Source organism: Coturnix japonica, chromosome 3 (genome assembly GCF_001577835.2).
Source record: "Coturnix japonica isolate 7356 chromosome 3, Coturnix japonica 2.1, whole genome shotgun sequence".
In the NCBI taxonomy this organism is placed as follows: Eukaryota; Metazoa; Chordata; class Aves; order Galliformes; family Phasianidae; genus Coturnix; species Coturnix japonica.
This window is the reverse complement of record NC_029518.1, coordinates 75362776-75384866: the sequence shown is the minus strand read 5'-3', so window position 1 is coordinate 75384866 and position 22091 is coordinate 75362776. Positions and strand designations below refer to the sequence as shown.

Sequence of the window (22091 nt, the reverse complement as noted above, 5' to 3'; positions counted from 1 at the left end):
AAGACAAAGTACTTGAATTCAGAACTGAAAATTAGGAGATTGCTTTCAGAGATCGCTTTCTAGTATGGAAGAAGTTTGAAGATTAGTCTTAGAGTGCTAGTAACTGTAGTTACTAAACTTGTAAAGTTAGACTGCATTATTTCTCCTTTGTATTTGTATCCTCAGAAACAAATAAGCATAATCTGCGTAGCTAATGTGAAGACAGTGTCTAGTTGTGTAGGAATACAAGTATAATCTTTCTCAAGGAAACAGTCTTGCTGATGCTAAAGCTACTTCTCTTGATGTTTTTATCTAACTTCTGTCAAGACTTTAATGTGTTTGTCACCAGTATCTGGAATGACATCTGAGTTGGTAACAATGGGTGGAATTTACTTCTTGTTGAGGAAAAGCATTATGGAAGGTCAAAGCTCTTGGCTTAGTAAATATCTGATGAAAGTACGTGTGTTATATTTTTGTGCTGGGACAAGAGTTGTTTGCCTGATATATGTATGTGTTTGTTAAAATAATTCAATGCTGTGACTATACATGGAAAGGTGAAGTGCTCAAAGGGTGACTTGGTTCGACTTCTCCCTTTGTTCACTCTTGAAAGAAGGCAAACAATGTTCTGCATCTGTAAAACGAAGTTTAAAGGTTTTTCTGAAAGAAGTATTCATTTTGACTGATTATGTCTGTATTGAGTTCCAAATACTTGTAATCAAATGCATATAACTGATAAGGTAGAGGGCAAGTTGTTGATAAGGCCATGCCTTTAGGTGCAGTTGCTGAGAGAAATGACTTAAGTTTCACAGAGCTTTAGGAAATCAAGTTTGAAGCCACCATATTATCTAACTTTAAAAGTTAAAAAAAAAAAATAGTACCCTCACTTAGCTGTTAAAACAACCAACAACAGTGACCCTTATGTCATACTTGTTATACAGGAAAGAAGTAGTGAGGTAGCTGTCCATTGTATCTAAAGATAAATCATGTAGGAATTCTCACAAGCAATCTGCAATCTTTTTTTTTTTTTAATTAAAAACAACACAGCTTCTCAGAATGGATATGGAAACTGCATTTCTCACAGTGGATAGTGAATCAACTCAAGCTCATTCTAGGTACTTTCAGCCTCAGAAATAATGATCTGGCACCAACTATTCCACTACATGTAGTGTGAATATATTATCATGCACTGATGGTAGTCAGAGAATAATAAACAAAATTGCTATATTTAAGAAAAAGTGTGAATTATGTATGAAGCAGAAGCTCTATGAAACTCTTTAAGTTCATGGAAAGCAAAGAATAATGGATCTACATTTTCCGTGCTTTAAAACACTATGTATAATTGAAGAGGGTTGAAATTAGACAGGCAACTGGATAAAATGTGATGTGAATTTAAAGATTGCAATGACACGTTTTCCAGAAAGTTGCTTTAAAGGAGATTAGTGCAGCAACTGTGTTGGGTAAAATGTGCCATGTGGGCAATTTAAGATGTAAAAATTCAGGTATGATAGCATGGATTAAAAGCAGCTATACAGTAACTAGCATTGAGTAACATTCAGTCATCGTCTTGGAGAGATGTTACTGGAGGCTTAGAAACCAAACCAAACACCTTTCCCAATAATTCAATAACCTTAGTGCTTTTCCTAAGTGGTCTGTGGAAAAAATAATTGACTCAAGTAATAAATATATTTGAAATACATTAATAAAGATGAGCATTAAAAGGTAGTGAAATAACGCCATGCAAGAACTGTGATTTGAGAGCAAGGATAGTGAAAGTGGGATAAAATTATTTGTGTGATCATGCTGGTGGAATTAGTTAAATTAAGAATCACAAGATAGCTAGGAGGAACCCTTAGAGATGATCCAACCTGCTCAAAGCAGGTCAGCTAGAACAGTCTACTAAGAGCTGTGTTCACGGGAGTTTTGAGAATCTCTAGGGGTAGAGACTCCACAACTTCTCATGGCAACTTGTAAGGGCTGTTGAGTATTGGAGCACTTACCAAGTTTATAGTTCAGTGGAATTTCCTCTGAATCAATTTGATCAGTGTTTCTTGGTCCTTTTACTAAATACCTGAATACCGCAGGCAGCAGTTTGCTTCAGTCTTCCTAGTTCAGTGCTACCAGGTACTTATACATGAGAATTTTTTTTCCTCCCTATTCCTTTCCTTCTCCTACTTTAGCTTTCTCTCCTCCACACTAAACAGTCTTAACTCACTAAGCCTCTCCATGCCTGAACGATGCTTCAATCCCTTAATTGTTTTAGAATTCTTTTGTTGGACTTGTTCCTGCCAGCCCATGTCTGTCTCATGCTGGGGAACCCAGAACTGGACATGTTACTGACACACATCCAGCTTGTCCTCCAGGACCTTTGGGTTCTCTTTTGCAGAGCTTCTTTCTAGCCAGTTGACCCCCAGCCTGGACTGATGGATGAAGTTTTTCTTCCCCAGATGCAGGTGCTCCCTTCTGAATTCCATGTGGCTCCTGTTGGGCTGTCCTGCCAGTGTTGCTTTGAATGGCAGCATGCCCATGTGCTGCATCTACTCCTCTTCCTGATTTTGCATCATCTTCATACTTGATGTGATGAAGTGTCCCTCTGTGCAAGTCATCAGTGAAGCAATTAAGCAGACTTGGCCCCAGAATCAACAGCTGAATATACTGCTGCTGGCATGCCTTCAACTTGGAATTTGCCCAGCAGTGGGCAAAGCAGTTAAGTAATTAATTTGATATAAGAAGCAGGGTCTTATTTTCCCCTTATTTTTCATAAGGAAGCAAGTACTTCCCGTGAGGAGTAAACATGAGTGGACTGACCTGGCTACAAGTTACTGTATCAGTGCAGGCAAAAATTCTGCCAAAGCTGAAATCCATACTGATGATTACCAGTTCAGAGTCAATTGTGAAAATGATATGTTATCCTGGTATGCAGTGGAGCAGGAGTTGCCACTTTGGAGAAGAAAGGTGTTCTGAAATGTTGGGAAGCTCTATTAAAGACAGTTTTCCCTGGAACAAATGCAGATAGAAAACATCTGTTAGGTTGGACAGGGGAAATAGAGAACACTTGAGTAAGAGATTAAAAGCATCTGTTTATCCAGTGTCAGCCTTTAATTAAGCCATGGTGATTCTCTGTAGCATCCCAAGATGTGGAAGTCTAAAGGAGAAGCTGAGTAACAGCCAAAAGAGTAGGCAGCAATAAGTATGGGTGCCATTAGAGTTGGAAAATAAATGTAGCATCAAAATCAAGTGCTGTTGAAAAAGATCTCCCAGAGTATTCATTGTGTGTCTACTCAATGAAAATGTTATACATGTCTATACTTCTGCAATTCCAGAGCATGGGAGTGAATGGAGCTAAATCCAACTAGTGACTGGTCATGAGTGTTGTTTCCCAGGGGTTGGTGCTGGGGCCCGTCCTCTTCAGTATCTTTATTGATGATCTGGATGAGGGCATTGAGCGCACCCTCAGTAAGTTGCAGATGGCACCAAGTTGGCTGGAAGCATCAATCTATCTGGAGATAGCGAGGCCCTACAGAGGGAAATGGACAGGCTGGAGAGCTTGGCTGAAGCCAACGGGATGAGGTTCAACAAGACCAAATGGTGGGTCCTGCACTTTGGTCTCAACAACCTCAGGCATCACTACAGGCTTGGGGTGGAGTGGCTGGATGACTATAGAGGAAGTGGATCTGGGAGTACTGATTGATGCTCAGCTTGGTTGTTCAGTCTGGAGAAGAGGAGGCTCAGGGGAGACCTTATTGCCCTTTATAACTACCTGAAAGAAGGTTGTAGTGAGCTGGGGGTCAGCCTCTTTTCTTGTGTAAATGGTGATAGGACCAGAGGGAATGACTTCAAGCTGCGGCAGGGGAGATTTAGGCTGGGTTTTAGGAAATACTACTTCTCTGGAGGAGTAGTCGGGCAGTGGAATGGGCTGCCCAGGGAGGTGGTGGAGTCACCAACCCTGGAGGTGTTCAAGGAACATTTGGACGCTGTGTTGAGGGACATGGCTTAGTGAGAACTACTTGTGACGGGTGGATGGTTGGACTGGATGATCTTTTAGGTCTTTTCCAGCCTTGGTGATTCTGTGCACCTATACAGAACTACAGTTAGGTTTTGTGCCAACTTCAACTCCTGAAATGAGACATGAGCACCTGAAAAAGAATAGAGGAAGGATGAGCACATTCAGAATGCCAACTGCACAATAGTACTGGGAAAAGCCAGCTGCTGCAGTGTCTCGTTGAATGTGGGTCCCTGCATCTTTTTTCTGTAGTGTTTGCCCAGCAGTCAGAGCACTGAATATCAGTGTTTTACTAACTAAAAAGCCTAACCAGTTAAGTTAATGAACTGCAGATATTCAGACATAAGCGCTGGTAATAGTGCATTAGCATTCGTATCCTGCTTTCAGTATTTCAAGAGTAGACCTTTAAAAGTGATAAGCAGTTGGTTGTGTGTACATGCATTTATTACAATTCTGTAATTGATACTGCTTTAAAGTAAAATACTAATTTAATTTTGTCAGTATGCATTGGAGATGCAGCGTAATAAAGACAATGAATAGCATATCTAGTACCTGAACTTAAAACCTATCAAATGAGTATGGAGTAGACCTCTTGATTTAGATCATTTCCCTGTATATTGTGTGCGTTTAAATTGGCCACTCGAGGGCACCTTTGTATTTGGTTCAGCTCCTGACTTCCTGAATATATTGACCTGGTTTCATAATGCACTCATTTTTAATCTCTTGAATCTTTTGAATAATAGCACTGTAAATTTCATATTTAATGGAAGCTTTATGCAGGTTTCTAAAGCTTCAGCTTGAACTCTTTAATAAAAGGCTAGGTAGCAAAATGCATTATATCAAGAGCAAGGTTTTAGAAAAACTAAAAATTAATGAAAACTTCTAATACATTGACCATAACATCCATTAGTATTTGCGTGATCTACCTGGAAGGACATTGTGGTGAGGTGGGAGTCTGCTGCTTCTTCTAGTTAACTAGCAATGGGACATAAGGGAATGGCCTCAAGTTGTGCCATGGAGGTTCAGGTTGGATATTAGGAAAAGCTTGTTTTCCAAAAGAGTGGTTGGGCACTGTAACAGTCTGAAGTCTCCACCACCAGAGAAGTGGTGGAGTCTTTTTTTCCTGGAGGTGCTCAAAAAATGTGTGAACTTGATACTTAGGGTGATGGTTTAGTGTGCACTGCTAGTGATAGGTAGACTGTTGGACTAGATAATCTCAGAAGGCTTTTCCAACCTTGGTGATTCTGTGATTGTTGCCTTCTATCAAATATGTTATTAAAAAACTAACTACAGTAAAATCATTTGTTTTTGTGTACGTTCTCTGATAGCTTCATTTAGTATTTCTTTCAACCTTACTTTTCTCTGAAATAGTATCTTGTGAATAGAATGCATCAGGCAAATAATGCATGTCTTGGTGCTCCTACATTCACTAGTAAAATAGCGTGTATCTGGATAGCATCACTGCAGAGAGCTAACATGGTTTAGTGGGAAAATACTGGTGGTGGATGGATGGTTGGATTAGATGATCTTGGAGAACTTTCCCTACCGTGGTCATTCTGTGATCTCCCAGTAAAGAGGCCAGAGAATTGGAAAAACATCGCAAACTTGAAAAATCCATTCTTTTCTATTTTATGTACCAAGTCTTTTATAGATGATCTGTGAAAATGAAGTCTTATGTAATGTGTGTATCCTATTGTTCTTCACTGAATATTAATACTTTTGAAGTCTGCATTGAGTTTCATTGGGCAAAATAGTCATTTTTGCTATATCAGCTTTCCTAAAACAAAGAATTGCTAAAATTAAATGACTGCAAGTTTTTTTGGTCTCAGACTTGATTGAAAATTTATAATCTTTACAGTATAAATACAGAGACTTAAAGAACTCTGTACTGCATTTCCTCTTTTAGCCTGCTCTGAATTCACTTCTCAATCAAAAGTCCCAACTATTCTTTGATTAAAAACTAAATGAAGTATTCAGATGATTGTTGTCTGTTCACAGTAGTACATATTTAATGCACACAAACACATCAGCTTTATTCTTAGCAGCATGTGCGGCTGGCTGTAGGGGTTGCCATTGGTTTTGTTGTGTGCTTTAAGGTGCCAGTAATTAGCTTTTGTTCACCGCACTCCAGAGCACTGTGCTAGCATATGTTGCCAGAGTATATCATGTTGTGCTTCTTGATTTGAATTCGGGAAAATGGCTGGAAACCACTTGCTTTTTTTGGTATAGAAATCTAGATAGATTTGCACTTTTATACATGTGGTCACAAGTGGGAGAGGTTTGGATCATTAGTCTTTAATAGCCTTGGTGACAGATCTCACTCCTGTCATCTACTTGTGCAAATGTCTTTTTTCTGTTAGATCTAAATTAAACAAATATAAAGATACTTTTTACTTCTCCTGCCGTTCACTCTTCAGACTTCATAACTGGTGTCAGTACTAGTCTGTATTTTCAAATAACTTTCTTTTTGGAGTTTAAGGACTGGAAGATCAGAGAAGTAGCAACAAAAGTATTGTCTATGGAATAGCAGTTTTGCGAAGCAGGTTGTTTTTGCTGCCCAGAAGATGGGATGCCTGTTTGTGGTCAGCAGTATTTTCAGATCCTTAAACTTGCTCTGAGGAATGGAGCTGATCTTCCTTCCTGATGCTTCTGGTCAGTCTTAGAGAAACAAGTCAGTGTCAAGACAGGCTGATAAATACTGAATGGAAAACATGTGTATTGCTTTGAGAGAGGATTACGTAGTGTTCCTTTTCAATGACCTCAGTCTACTTAAAAGGTTTTAAATTTATTATTGAAAACCTTAGTTGACGATCCTGAGCAGTGATCAGCTATAAACACTTAAGGTGCATTTGTGGCTTTCAGTTCATGAAAGGCAGGCTCTCCAGTATGGAATGCAGTGTGTTTTGGGACTGGGTGTGTGTACCTGTCCCAAGTGGCTGGGTCTGGGAATTAGCTTCAACCTCGGTGCTACCACTGCTGCCTACCAAATGGTATTATTGCAGACATAGAAGTAGGTCACTGAGCATATGCTTTCTCAATTGCCATTTGTTAGTCAAATGAGATTCATTAGCTTGCCAACGAACTGGGACAGCTTTATGAGCTACCTTATCGTGGTTATAATTTTAAAAACAAAGATTAACCACTACTATAGGACAGCAACACACAGTTTGTCAGCAACTGTTCCTTATCAGTATTTTGTTTCTTCTGCCTGGTGTGACCTATAGGGGCTGGGTCTGTCTCAACAGTGGCACGATGATGATGGCATGGAGAAGCTATTAGTGCTTACTCTGAATGATCGCTCTGTCTTTTTGCAGCTAAGTCATCAGAATAGTGTTGGAACTGCTTTAAGGATGATTTATGCTATTAAAGATCATTAGTGAGGTTTCTGCTATACATCATATCTGTAAAGTGTATTCCCCTTTGAAAAGAAGAACAGGCCACAACCTTTCAGAGTAATAGTTGGGGGACAGCTGGATGGAAAATACAACCTGTGGTGTTTATTGAAATCTAAGAGCATCAAGTGACTTCAGTGATTTGCTAAAATATAGCATGTGGGTTAATTTGAATTAAGAATGAGCATTTTGGAAACTGAGAACCAAGTTCTGGGTGATCTGAAGTTTCTCTTTGTGCTTGAGGACCATATTAGAACCTGAAAAAATGCTGTATGTTATTCCAGTCAACATCCATAATCCCAGGGTAATTAAAAACACATAAACAAAACTGACATTGCAGTAGTATTACAGTTTTTAGTTGTGTCTGGTGCAGTTCTGGTATGTAGACCTGACACAAGGAAACACATGAGTGTGGACAAGGGCCATAAGAGCTGGTACTACTGGGACTTCACTCTAGCTAGTTTGCCGTGCTTCTTCATAAGGCTTCTCTGCATCCCTGGCTAACTGGACTGCTTTGAGTTCAGGAGCTACCTTGCTTAGTACCAGCTGGGAGCCGGATGCTGGGCAGCTGTCCCTGAGACACATCCCCAGTGGCAAGTAATACTCCAGCTTTCTCTGGTAGCCTGATCAGCTCCACAATGGACTGTATCAGTCGGTCTTTAATCCTGTTTTATGCTTAGCTTTATCCAGCCACTCAATTTAACTTGATTGGATTTTTTTCCATTCAGATGTCCTTATCTGGTACAGCAGAGAAGATAACAAATTTAACACGATGCAGTGATGATAAAACTGTTCAGCAGCTCAAACTCCTGCCATTACTTTCATTATATAAGTGTTATCAGTTCTTTATATGTTGTAATGCCTCTTCTCTTAGAGATTATATTCAGTCATGCACCTTTTGTACTTCTGCTTAGTTGAATACTTACATATTTCAGACGTGTGTTAAAGTGCTGAAGTTTAGCCTGAAGTGAATGCAGTTCTGCTGTACATCTTCAAACACTATTTGTATTTTTCTCACCTTATACATCCTGTTCAGACTGCAACTGCTTTTCCCTGCCTATCTGCTTACAGCTTGTGTACTGTTTCTCTTTTGATTTGCGAAGCTACAGTAATTTCAGGCTTTTATACAGTTGCCATATCCCAGATTGGATACTCCCTCATAAATTAAGGATGATATGCAGATTGAGAAGGACTACTATAGAAGCATAGAAGCATGGAAATGTGATGCAAACATCTCTAGTGCTAATTTCATTCCAGCCCCCAGATGAAATTCTGCTTTTCTAGTTCTGTGTGGTGAGCAGCTGTTACCTGCTGATCACCTGCTAGAACTGTCAGACTTAAATTCTGTTACATCTGAAGAATACAAAAAAATGTTACAAGGGGAAAAATCCTACTTTATCCTTACAAGGCACACCTAAGATGTTCCACAATCACAGTTTCACTCATTTGAGTTTAATTCGGATTTTGATAAGAAGCATGTTATTAGAACTCATTGTTTAGTGTGTGTGTACATAGATGTATCTATATATCTATATCTATCTATATCTATCTATATACATATATATATATATATACTCAAATCACTCTGAAAGTAATGTCCGTAGAAATTACAACAAAGATATGAAGAGCACAGTAACAGTACTTGACAAAAAGAATTCTCAGTCACAGAATGTTGATTTTCAGTATAGTCACCACATTATGTGTGTATTTTTGCCTGCGATGAACAAAAGCCCACATGCAGCACTCAAAAATCTCCATGGCTGTCCAGAATATGGCTTGTCTTTCATATCCCTGTCAGTGTTGCTGAAATGCACCACGTATGGCCTCACTGTGCTCACATCCACTGTTTCGTCTCTATCAACATTCAGCAAGCATCAGTGAAAGTCAATGGGTGCCACTTTCTGCACATGAAGAAATTCAGTGATGCACCTTTCCTTCATACACACTTCCATGTCAGGTGCCATGTTGTCAGACTGCCCCTCTGCTGTCGTCTGTCACACAGCAGCAACATAGACTTGAAAAAAGGTGGGAAGGTTCAACCTCTACTGCCATACCACCAACATCCACCTCCAACATTGTGGGCCAACCTAATAAAATAGGCATTACTGTCAGAGCACAGCCCTCCTGGTTCCCTGACATCTCTATTCATTTATAGTGTGGTGTAATCAGAATAAACAGGATCCCTGCAGCACCTGAGTGCTATGGCACAAGAAACAGCTTTCTTGCAGCTGTTCTATCTAGAACTCTTCGTATAACCTGAGGATTTAAATACAGCAAATTTAAAAATGAGGAATCTGTTCCATATTTCTGTGGGTTAACTCTATTTTAAAAACCAGGCCATGTGTAGTTACTGAGTTTGTGGAAAAAAATATGTTATATATGCTTTATGAATATTCACCTGTCGTACTTGTAGGATTGGAAATCTGGGACGTGAGGTAGGCTTTTTCTGTATCTATTTTTCTTTAACTACAGTAAAAACATGTCATCTGAATTGGCTATTTTGATCCAACATAATGACCTGCTCTGCAATAGCCTCCCTTACTTATAAGTTTTCATCGTAGATAGTAGAGATGATACAAGACAGTGTAGAAGTGTCAACTTTATAGCTCTGAGGATCTACTGCATGTTTGTTGAAAGTAATTCAGTTGTACTTTTGTAGAGAGAATAACAGAAAGATAATGTTTCCATCAAAGTGACTGACTATGCGTAAAGAAACAGGATAGACAGATGTATGGAAAAGCATCTAGAGAAATCCCATTTTCCTGAGCGAACCAGATCAGTTTCACATTTTGGATAATTCTGTAAGTGATAACAGCAGTGCGTTTTGGTCACAACAACCTCAGGCAACCCTACAGGCTTGGAGAGGAGTGACTGGAAAGCTGCCTGATGGAAAGGGACCTTGGTGTGCTGATGGACAGTTGGCTGAATATGAGCCAGCAGTGTGCCCAGGTGGCCAAGAAGACCAATGGCATCATGGCTTGTATCACAAATGATGTGGTGAGCTGGACTAGGGAAGTCATCCTGACCCGGTACTCGGTACTGGTGAGGCCTCACCTTAAATACTGTGTTCAGTTTTGGGCACCTCAGTACAGAAAGGACACTGAGGTGCTGGAGCAGGTCCAGAGAAGGGCAACAAAAGAATATGCCCTATGAGGAGGGACTGAGGGAACTGAGTCTATTAAGTCTGGGGAAAAGGAGGCTGAGGGGAGACCTTGTTGATCTCTTCCAATATCTGAAAGGTGCTTACAGCGAGAGCGAGGCTGATCTCACTGGTGACAGGTGACAGAATGAGGGGAAATGGCCTCAAGTTCTGCCAGGGGAGGTTTAGGTTGGAAATCAGGAAACAGTTCTTTACAGAAAGGGTTGTTTAGCACTGGAATAGGCTGCCCAGGGAGGTCATTATCCCTGGATGTGCTTAAAAACCATTTGGATGTGGTGCTCAGGGACATGACTTAGCAGAGAGTTGTTAGTTTTGTTAGTATGGTTGGGTCATGGTTGGACTTGATGATCTTTATGGTCTTTTCCAACCTGAGTAATTCTGCGGTTCTGTGATTTTATGTACTTGTTCGTAGAAGAGAAGCTTCCCCTGACTAGAAGATCTGACTAGAAGTTCTGCCTCTTGGATGCTGCTTTATCTATATGCTTCATAAACTCTAAGCTCCTCACTCCTTTGGAATGATCTTAAAGGAGCAGCTAATTAGGACTTCAGTTAATGTATAACTCTGAGTTATTTTGCATTGTTTTTACTAAAAATACTGTTGCAGTGGAAAAGAACAAAGGCTATCTTCTCTCACCCTCCTATGAGGACAGTATGACTGTGTGCTTCAGGACATTAATATTTCAGCAGTCACACAGGGAAAAGGGAAAAACGAATGAAGCTGAATTGTCTTTCTTAGATCTGTGATATGAATTTGTCCAGGTTCATTTACTTGTATACTGTTCTAGAGAATTCTGTTGTAGGTCCCACGTTCTTGCTTGATGGAGTTCCTTTAGAATTCATGCAGATAAATGCAAATACTTTTGTCTTCTCCTTTTGCTTTTTCTGTGTTGGTTTTTTTTCCCCAGTACTCCAAAAATTACTCAGAACAAAAATTATACCTTAGCTGTCTCTGCCCCTCTCCACCATTTTCCCAACTTTCCTTGCTTATTTTCCTTCTCATTTCTTTCCTGTTTTGCACAGATATCCTCTTCTGATACTGCTCAACCTTTGGCATCCTCTCCTTCTCTCCAGGCTGCTGCTGAGAAGAGCAAAGCAGAGGTATATCTTTCTGGTGTAACTTTTTTGTTAATTATCTAATCTGCTGCTTTGCACAGATGTTTGTATTGCTATAGGGTAATTCCATAGAGTTGCTGGAGAATTAAAACTCTTAATAATCATTCAGGCATTCTCCCCCTCGCTTCCCTGACTGGGTACAAAGGAACTTATACAGTGGGACAAAACATGTGTGAGTGATGTGCTAACGTTTACATGTTGAAATGTTGGTTACCCTTTGGTTTAGTTGGTGTTCCAGAGCTATGTGGAAACAATTCTTCATTCCAAATTAGTGGGCATGAGTGACTTTGGCCTTTCTCTTCAGGCATAATTTTTGACATCTTTTCTACGTTACTTGTTTCAGAATCATCAGTATTATTCCACTTACTTCAGTCTCCTTGGAGATAAGTGTCACTAAATTAATTCTTGCGTTTCTTTTAACTCTTACTGTTACAATATCCTTTCTAGCCAAGGCATGTGTATGTGAACTAAAATTACATTTAATGTTTAGAAAGGCCTTTGAAAATTTTCGCAAACAAGAAGAGGATGAGGTATCATTTACATGAACTTTCAGTAGATGTTACAATGTGGAATAAGAATGGGATGCTTCAAAATGCAAATGTTCAGTATCAGGTTCTTCTGTATGAACACTTTAAGTGGAGATTGTATGCAGCCTGTGAAAAGTTATGATCTCAACATAGATCTTTTTTCTTCTAGATATAGAAAATGTGGCCAGATGTTATAGATTTTGTCCAACTATATTAAACATAAATTAAAATCTGAGTTAGCGTCATAGCCGAGACCGCAAGCCTTTGTGAATCTGATGTGCTTTTGTAGATGTAGCAGGAATCTCAGCAGCTGCTCTATAGTTAAACTCACAGTTTATTTCACAGTCCTCTCTTTTTGCATTCAAATTTTTAAGTTCTGCTGTCTAACTAGTATGCCATACTGTTGGAAACAATTCTGGGGAAAAACGAATGATAGTTGTTAGCAGTATAATTTCATGTGATGGTCTTGATAGCGCTTTTTGACTAATTTTGTAAGAAATGAAACACTTGAAGTTCTGGCATGAATACACCTTCTGAGAAGTGCTTTTATTTAGTCTGTATTCATTTTTATCTAAGGGAGCTGAAGCAGAAAGCTTGTATATTGAACTTGTGAAGTGTGAAGATGAAGGAGTTACAGGTTTTTAAGTCAGAAAAGGAGTGAAAATAAAGTCTGTGGGAATTGAAAAAGATCCTTGTAGGATTTGTGAGGTGAAAAACACTGATGAGTGGTTTGTCTTCACATCTCCACTCCAGTTTGGGCTTTGTTCAGAGGCATTTCTTGTTTTCACTTTGTCACTTTTGTGGCATGTTTGCTGTATTTAAATTTAAGAATTTAAATTTCCTGATTATTTTTCCCCCCTCTAGAAGTGAGGTTTCTCTAGCAAAATATATTTAACAATCATATATGTTAAAGTCAATCTGGAAATCGAGACATCTTGAAGATAATACGCAAAAACCTCTAACTCTGTGTTCATTTGAACATATTCTCGTGACTTAGTGTTGTATCTGAGAAGCAAGTGTACTGCAGTAACACTTAGAACAACCTTCTCCAGTAGGAGGGAAGACAAATAGTTGTGTAAGTCCTAGAAGAATATCTGTAGGAGAAGAAATCAAGTGTACTTAAATTATTCAACTTGAGAAAGTAGGGAGGGAGGAAAGGGATAAACAACTTCTGGAAAAAGTGTTCTCCAGCAGTGTAAGTGTGCACAATATGTGATTACATTCAAAACATGCGAGGAGTGTTTAGAATTCAAGTTGATACTAGAATTGGTGATACGAAAATGAAAGAGGGGCTAAGCTTCATTTGAAAAGCATGGCTGTGCATTTGCAATCTTAGTTTAGTAAGAGTGGAATGGCTTCCTTCCATTGAGGAGAGTATCATCAATGGCTGCAACTTGGTGCTGTTTGTCTTGGTGCTGCAGTTGCTGTGAGGCCTCAGTTGATTTTACCTTGTGTGAGAACTTGCACAGATTCTCTTCTTCCCTCTTTTAACATCCCACAGCTTTGTTGTAACTGCTTGGTAGTGGAAGCTGAGTGGCAGACAGTGGCTCCTGTTCTGATGTCTGAAAAGACCCCATCTTACGTATGTTATGAGCAGGAGCCTTGAGGAGTGTTTTTCAGTCATGTTAGACCCATGTAGTTTTGAATTAATAAATGGGGGACAACTTCTGTAGTGTGGCTATGAGTCTTTCAAAGGAAAGGGATCTCTTCTGTCCTTTCTGGGTCCACCTATGGTCATGTGACTCAGGAAGTCTTTCATATGACCAAAGTCAATGTTCTATATGCAAGAGTGCTATGTTTCTAACTCTACTCAGTCAGCCTTTAAAACTGGTAACCCTCTGCAGAAGGTGAAAGTTACGTACATATTAACTTACAGTTCTTTGGTCAGGTTGGAAACTGTATTAGTGACAGAGGTTATCAGACAGTGGTTTACTCTCCACTCCTTCCATGGCAGATACCACAAATCCCCTTTCCTTCTACCCATCACCACTTGATCCGCTGTTCACCCTTTGCCACTTTACTTAAATGACAGAACTGCAAAGCTGAAGGTTTCACAGCTTCCCTCTGTAACTCATCTTAATGATGCCACGTGTTTCTGAATCCAGCAGAACCTAAACTATGCTAGTTTTTGGAAGCTTAGTAGTTGTTATCCTTTCTTCCATTAAATTGTCTGACTGATCCTCAATTCATGTCAACTCCCAACAACTTAATGTCCCGCAGCAAGGAATTACACAGCTTAGTTACAGCATATGTAGAAAATAGTCTGCCTTTGTTTTGAATCTTATTCTATGCTGCCTTTGATAGCCACTTACTATTGTACTGGAAGACAAGAAGTGATTCCTGACACAGAAATTCAAGACGGTTTCTGTTTGACTTGGAAAGCAATGGATGATGCAGGGAAAACAATTCTTTTGTGGTAATCTTTGATACTAGTCAAAGATGACACACTTGTTTCTTTCTGTACTTTGTGGGATTTCACTGTTGTTAAGGAGATACTAGTGATTATTAAGAGAGAGTGTCAAAAACAGAGTTCCCATGGGTCGTGAGAAGACTTTAGAAGGTGGTGCAGAGCAGCTAGATCATATGATATGGAAGTAATAAACTTCAGTAAGCTATTTTTGTGAGTATGTGGCCTCATCTGAACTGTATTCTGTATCCAGTTGTAGGTACTTTTTCTCTCCAGGTCTTTTCTTAGGAAAAAAGCAACACTGGTATTTTTTTCTTTATGCTTGTAAGCAGAAATGCAGTTGAGAAGACAAAATAGTATTTTCTTCAATTTTCAAAATAAAATGTCATCTTTTTAGTAGCACTATTTGAGCAAAACCACTTCTGCAAGCAGTGCAGGTAGGAGCATAAGCGCATAGGCTCTGAATTAAAAGGGACTAGCTGGAGATTTTTCTTCTGTGTGACTGGACATTCACTATGTTTGCAAATGCAAACACTGAGTATTAGCTAATGCTCTTTTTTGTTGTGTTTTTTTTTTCCCCTCAGAAGGAAAAAGAAAAAAAGAAAGAAGAGAAAAAGAGAGAGAGAGAAGCAGAAAAAACATCAAAACAAACGGCAGTTGAAAAGGTAAGAATATCATCTGTTTCAGATATTTAAAAATGTAGTGTTGGTTGTGTTCAAGAATTTTAAAAAATGAGATTCGTAGCTGTGGGGAGAATTAAACACACACACACAATCCCAATAATCCACACAAATGTCTAACTTATATGGGAATAAGAGCACACATAAGGAGTTTGAAGATCAGTGAATTTGGATTTGTTAATATTCTCAGATGATGAAGGTTTTTAAGAGGTACCATTACCATTCTTACATAAAAAGTTTTCAGCTTTATTGAGCGCCATATGATCATTTAGTGATATCTTTCTTAAATGAATCCATGTTAAAAAATAAGTGTTTAATCTATAGAATTGAATTAATAGCTCCTATCTGGATAACTTGAGAATATTCAACTAGAATGTGTCACAAAATGTGACAGGCAGTCCAGCTTAAGCTGCTTCGTTTAGTAGTTATATTAAAACATAACAAGCAGCTTAACAACGTAGGGACATTTAAAATTTCATGTATACTGATCTACATTGCTTGTAGAGTTAATATTAAAGAGAAGTGAAATGGATAATTTAAGTTTTAAATACAGTAGTTTGTTCTGAGACAGATGTCCTCTCACCAATTATATGACTCCAATTATGTTCTTATATCCAAGTATGTTCTTATGTGCATCATAGTCCGCAAAACACATTGGTGTCTCCATCTGTCATTTAATTCCTCAGTAGTGTTCAGTTACAATTATGAAAAATATTGAATATTCATGGCTTATGATTGCAGATGTATTTCTAGTTAAGTTTTCAAATTTCACTTTTCTTTGTTTTGCATAATAAAAAGATACAAAAATATACGCATGTGTGGATGGGGAAAAAATAACCCTCCCCAATACAAGGGTTTTTTGTTTGTTTGTTTTTGGGTTTTTGGTGTTTTTTTTTTTTCGTGTTGAATTGGAAAGCAGTTTTAGAATTACAAAGCCAACATATTGTGATGATAATTTGGATTGCTTCAGTGACCCACTGAAAAAAGGATATCCTTATACATATGGCAGGAGGTCAAGGCATGTTTGTTAGTGGTAAGATAAATATTAATGTTCTTGATTGTTGAAGCTTTGCAAGGGCACAATTCTTTTACATCCAGCCAAATTAAGTGTCGTGATCAAAACAGTATAATATAGTCATATAGGCTAAACATGTTGCTGTAGTTTGTAAAGCCCAGAAGTTGAGTGTTGGCTGGGAGGAGGAAGGAGTTTTTATTGCAAGGGTGCCTTGTCCCATGGCTAAGAGAACTTCACTGAGTGAGTAGAAAGGACCGCAGTGTGCCTTTACAGCTGAGGAGCTACCCTAACGCTTGATAAAACCCATCTGAAATGCCTCTGATTAGACTTGAAATGTAATGCCAGTTAAATGATTGAGCAAGAAGGTGTTTTCATTTTACATGCTTGCAGTGCAAAATGTGTAATTCTGTAAGGATAACGTGTGTTTAGTAAAGTGCATTATTCCAACAGTGTGTGAATGTGTCAGGTGGTTATCGTTTAAGTCTATGTTGGCTAGCATGCTTTTATAAGTGAAAACGACAGAAATGTCTATTTTAATGGATTAAATGCTGGTGGGCTTTTTAGTAAGAATCATCATGTCCTTGAGGCAGTTTCCATGGGAATCAGTTTTCAGGAAAGTTCTTGCTGGAGACAGCAATTTCAGATGCAGAACAGCATTTCCACAAGGTCCAAGCAAAATCTACTGCACAACAGTGAGAAGTAAGGATACTTGCAGGTTTTCAGGGTTGTTCCACTTTCTGTGATTACAATTACAAATTACTGGGCAATTTGTATTGTAACAAGGTCAGCTACAGATTGACGGTAAGCTACAGTGATAATGTTTTATTGAGAGTAGCCAACAGTGTGATGTTCCACATCAGATCCTGCAGTATTCTGTAAAATTAAAATAGTGATTTTGCTAAGCTACTGGAAGTTGTAATGTATGTTTGTTTTCCTATTTGATACCTCGTGGAATCTTATGGAATAACACTGAAACTTCACTGTTACTAATTGTAGCTTCTGGTTCTTTGTAAAGCATGTTCAAGCGGTCTATTATGTTTATCATGTTGGTAATGGGCTGACAATAGTCAGATAAGACAGAGTTAGCTTTCCTACCATGTAAGCACTAATTTGATCCTGGAGTACTGTGCAGTAGTTAATATGGATCTCAGCTGATAAACCTGTTCCTACGTATGTACAGCAAATTTCTTGTAACCTTTAGATAATGACATTTGTATTGAAGATTCCATTGATTCACTAGTAGTTTGTACCATTACAAGATGACATGTAAGAGTTGCCCTAATATAACCAACTACCAGTACACACTATTGAGCATTCAGTGTCAATGTGCTTCAATTTTTCCAGGAAAACAGTATAATAATTGGCATACTAGATGCTCAGCGAGCACGTAATTATATTGTAACATATCATGTCAGAAAACCAGAATTTTACCTTATGTTTTAGACTTTCTACTGTGGGCTGAATATTTATAATAGGGCTGGTACAGTAATCTGTCAAGATTCAGAGTCACACTGTAAATTATAGCAAATTAGCCTGCAAAATTTATTTCCTTGGATATCAGAACTACAGATTGTGGGGGTTTATTGACAATTTAAGGTCATCTGCACAAAGGCTGGAAAAACTGAATGCCTTGAGAAACTCTTAATTGAACAGTTAAAATAGAATTCCCTTCAGGAAGTTGAAAGATGAAATGTGGGTGAATGTGAATCTGTTTACACTTCAAGCATTTTTTACTTGAAGATGACACCTTCCAAGAACAGATTATCTTAATTTTCAATTACATATCTTCATGTTTTAAGCTAGTAATTAAGATCTAGAGCCTCTAAAGCACAGAAGACTCATGTAGTATAAATAAGAAATTACAAGTGACTTGAAGTTCTCATAAGCTTGTAACTATTGACAAGTCATATTAGTAGTCTGAGAAGATGGGTGCCACTTTTCCAACACACTCATTTCATAAATTCAGATCCCGATTTTAGATAAATGTTAAAGGGAAGTAATCATTCTGTATAAGGATGGGCAAAGAACTGGAGCATGAGGAATATAGCTCTTGAACTAACATTTGTAAGGAATGGGGAAATAAAATCTCCCATTTTGTGTGAAATATACAAATTCTCTTGAAGAATGCAATAATTAACTGCCTAGTAAGAGTAAAGAGACCTGAACTACTAAAGGAATTCTCTTCAGGAATTTGACAGGTTATTCTGGGAGCAGTTGGCATGGTGAGGTCTGGATTCTGCAGATATTCTTGCATCCTCTTTTTCTTTCCTTCACTGTCTACTTGATCCTGCTCAGAATAAGTAAGACAACACTATAAGGATAAAAGTGTAGTTACGTGCTGCATTACTCTCAGTCTGCCACCTCCTATCTATTTCCTTGATGATTGCATGTGAAAGTTTTTAAATTTTTGGCAAGAAAAAATGGATCAAATTTCAACAACCATCTTTTAAGATTCATCACCCTGCCCACCCTTTCATCAGCTGCTGAGTAGTTTTTCTTTCTTATTAGTCCTTTTCATAGTTGAGGCTGGTGAACTTGCTCAAATCAGACATTTTTTTTTTCTGTGTTTTTCTTTTCTGCTGAGGCTGATTGAACTGGATCTTCATTCAAGGGCAAAGCGAAACACTGAACTCCTATTTATTTCTAGTATTTCTACTGAGAAAGACCTCTTACTCCTCAGGAAATTGAATGTGCTCAATTTACAGTCATTTGGCAACTTTCAAAAGAATGTGTAGCCTACATATTCCACTAGTGCGTAAGGGAGCTAGCAAAGCCTTACAGTAGTCTCTGGAATTCAGACTTAAACTGTTCATTCCTTTTGTGTAGTGTCTGCTCTTTGCACAAAGGAGCACTTCAGGTAAATCACAGTGCAGCGTGCACCCCGTCAGTCTGCTACTAGTTTTCCACCAAAGGAAAGGATAAGATGCAATCTGATCATTAAAGCTGCGCCGTATGTCTTAGTTTCATCTGGGATGGAATTATTTTCTTCAGTGTGTCTGGTATGATGCTGTATTTTGGTTCTAGGGGAAAAGCAACATTGATAGTACACCAGTGTTTACAGTTGCTTGCTAAGCACTGAGCTAAGACCATTCTCAGTGAAGGTCCCAAGGAGCTGGGAGGAAGTCAGCCACCCACATTCTGTTTCAAGTGGCCGAAGGGGTATTCCATACCATATGGTATATGAAGGCAGTTTTGAACAGGGTGAGACCGAATCTTGCTGTCCTCCGCTGCTGACAGGGTTTGCTAGATGTCAGTTGAGAGGTGAGCAATTGTTTCTGCATTGCTTGCTGAAGTAGGGTGGAGAAAAATCATGTGCCTAAAGTGTTCAGATGTGGCAGTATTCAACTTTATATATAGCTTTAGTTGTTAAATATAGGAAATCTGATGTGCTAGCAATCTAGAATTAAGCCAGAAGTGATTTAGGAAACCATCCTCAGTAAACTTGGCATGTATTTCTGATTATAAGATTCAGATAAGTCCTGGGCACTTAATTCTTTGTAAGTGTTTTCATTCAGGACTGTATGGCTTTTTATGGCATTTGCCTTGGGGACTTTGCATCAGTTGAAGACTTTCATGGTTCATTCTGATAGTTTCACTGTAAAATATTGCGAACTGAAGGTTGTAATTACCATAAAACTACATCTCCTTTTTCTTCTTTTAAATGGGCCCTGCCAAGACAGATTATATTGTATTAGGATGGTAAAGTTAAATGGTCGGGATGTAAAGAGCAAGCTGTTTTTTGTCTTCACAAACCATTTGTGCTTTTGCAAACTAATTTTGACATTCAAAGTTAAGATTTTTTTCTTCTGAACATATCAGGATGATGAATGTTTTTAAGGGAGTGCAGCAGTTAACTTGATTAACTGAAGTACTCTTTGACACTGTAAGTTGAATTTGTTTTATTATATTGCATCTTGAATTTGAAACTGGCTCTTGTTTATGTATAAAGTTGATTTAAGTGACAGGAATGGGTCAGTTAGAGGTTATCTTCCAGTGGCAGTATATCAAAGGCTGCTTTTCTTCCTCAAACTGTGGACTAAATTGCCAGCTTAAACTCAGTGATAACAGTGATGTGCTGACTCTGTCCAGTTGTTACCAACCTGCACCAGATGGCCAGTGTTATGGAGGTACTGACATAAATTTATTTGCCCTTTTAGAAAGTACAAGCAAACCCCTCAAGTAGAAGTGGGAACATTATGTTAGTAGCTTTTCCCTCTCCTGTAGACAAAATAGCATCATTTACCAAAGATGAAGAAATTGCTGTGGTTTCTTTGTGTTGTCCCCTCTGCCCCTAAAGAGAAGTAAACTCCCACAAAAATCAACCTGTCTGGGCAAGTGAGGCAAAACCAACATTAGTCTCTATTGGTTGGAAGAATGAAAAGTAGCTAAAATGTTGGTGTATACTTAAGCACTGGTTTGGAAACGGTTTACTTAGGTGTTTACTTTTAAACTGTAAGTCAACTCAGCAAATACAGACCTGAATTACAATTTCAACTTTTAGAATATCTGTAATGTAATTCCATATTTGATTGTGTTATGATTGATGAGGTCTAAGTTGCATGAATTCATGTGCACATTCTCCTAAAACCATAAGCATAATTTTGCTTTCCTGAATGATTTCATGTTCAATGTTTTTTCTTATAATCTTACATAAAATGTTATGAAACTTTGATGTTAATATATAATTGAGTATTTACCAGAGGAACAGAAGAATTCTTCACTGTGATTACATACGTAGTCTTACTTAGTCCTTATAATATAAATTAATGGAATGTAGATCTGAGTTAAAGCTTAGCATTCAGGACTATGTGATTAAAATATAGAACAGCCTGTTTCCCTGCCTTCTACCTCCACCAAGGATGTATTTCAGACTTGTTCTCTTAGTTTTATGGACCTGTGCAGCCTGGTTTTATGTTTCTAATACTATCTTTTCTGTGTTTTGGAAGAGACCAGATTATTTTTGAGGTTTTGTCCTATGTCCTTCTACAGATTAGCATAAGAAATGAGATTCTCCTTCCCAAAGCTGTGTAATTCATTCTTTGTGCAGGTAACAAAGGATTCCTTGTGTTTAGGGGTTGCTTTGAAACCTCTAATCTCATGAAAGTAATCTGCCATGGGTCTTATTACCTATTAGAGCTCTAGACAAAGACATGAGGAAATAAATATTGCAGGTAGAAGTAATAGGAAACCTTATTTGTCAGATGGGAGGGAAAAGGATATTTGTCTTTTTAGTTGCAGAAAAAGAGTGAGGCCATAAGAACGGTATCACGTTTTTTTCCCCAGTCCAGTATTCCCTGCATTCTCTATATCAGCTTGATTCTATCAACTCCGCTCTGTGGCAGAACATCATTTTCAAGTTTGTTTTTTATTAATTCTAAATAAATGGAATCTTAACCCTATGAAAACAAGCTTGGGTTTGTGTTGCTTTGGTTAAATTTGTCTTCGTTTTAAAGGTGTTGTTAGGTGTGCTTAGCTTTACATGATCCTCACTTATCTTCTTCCTCTGTACAGAGTCAAATAGTAAATCAGACCTGGTTTTTGAGTCAGTAATACCTACTAATAAATGGTATTTCCGGATTTCTCCTGCTTACATCTGATAAGAATCAGCTTTTTTCCCATATGAATTTAAGAAAATTGGGAAGGCAACTCCTGCAGAGTTGTCAGAGTAAGTTATGCTGTAGCTTTCATTTTTATGCCTCATTGTAAAATGTTAAAATCAGTACTGAGGTATGTTAGTTCTGCCTTTAGTCTGTATGATTTGACTCCTACAACTATAAGCAGGCACATATTTAATAAAATGGAAAGTGGGTGCATTTAA

At 38.3% G+C, this 22091-nt stretch overlaps 1 protein-coding gene across 2 annotated transcripts in view; it reads left to right on the top strand.

Annotated features, from left to right (window-relative positions):
* SMAP1 (small ArfGAP 1) overlaps nucleotides 1–22091 on the top strand; it is an 84451-nt gene that overhangs the window by 32377 nt on the left and 29983 nt on the right. Inside the window, exons 5-6 of one of the 2 annotated variants that reach the window (XM_032443264.1) lie at nucleotides 11552–11629; nucleotides 15163–15243. In XM_032443264.1, coding sequence (XP_032299155.1) covers nucleotides 11552–11629; nucleotides 15163–15243 — 159 coding nt within the window. The remainder of the gene's footprint in view (nucleotides 1–11551; nucleotides 11630–15162; nucleotides 15244–22091) is intronic. The other variant, XM_015859089.2, reaches the window with a different exon arrangement.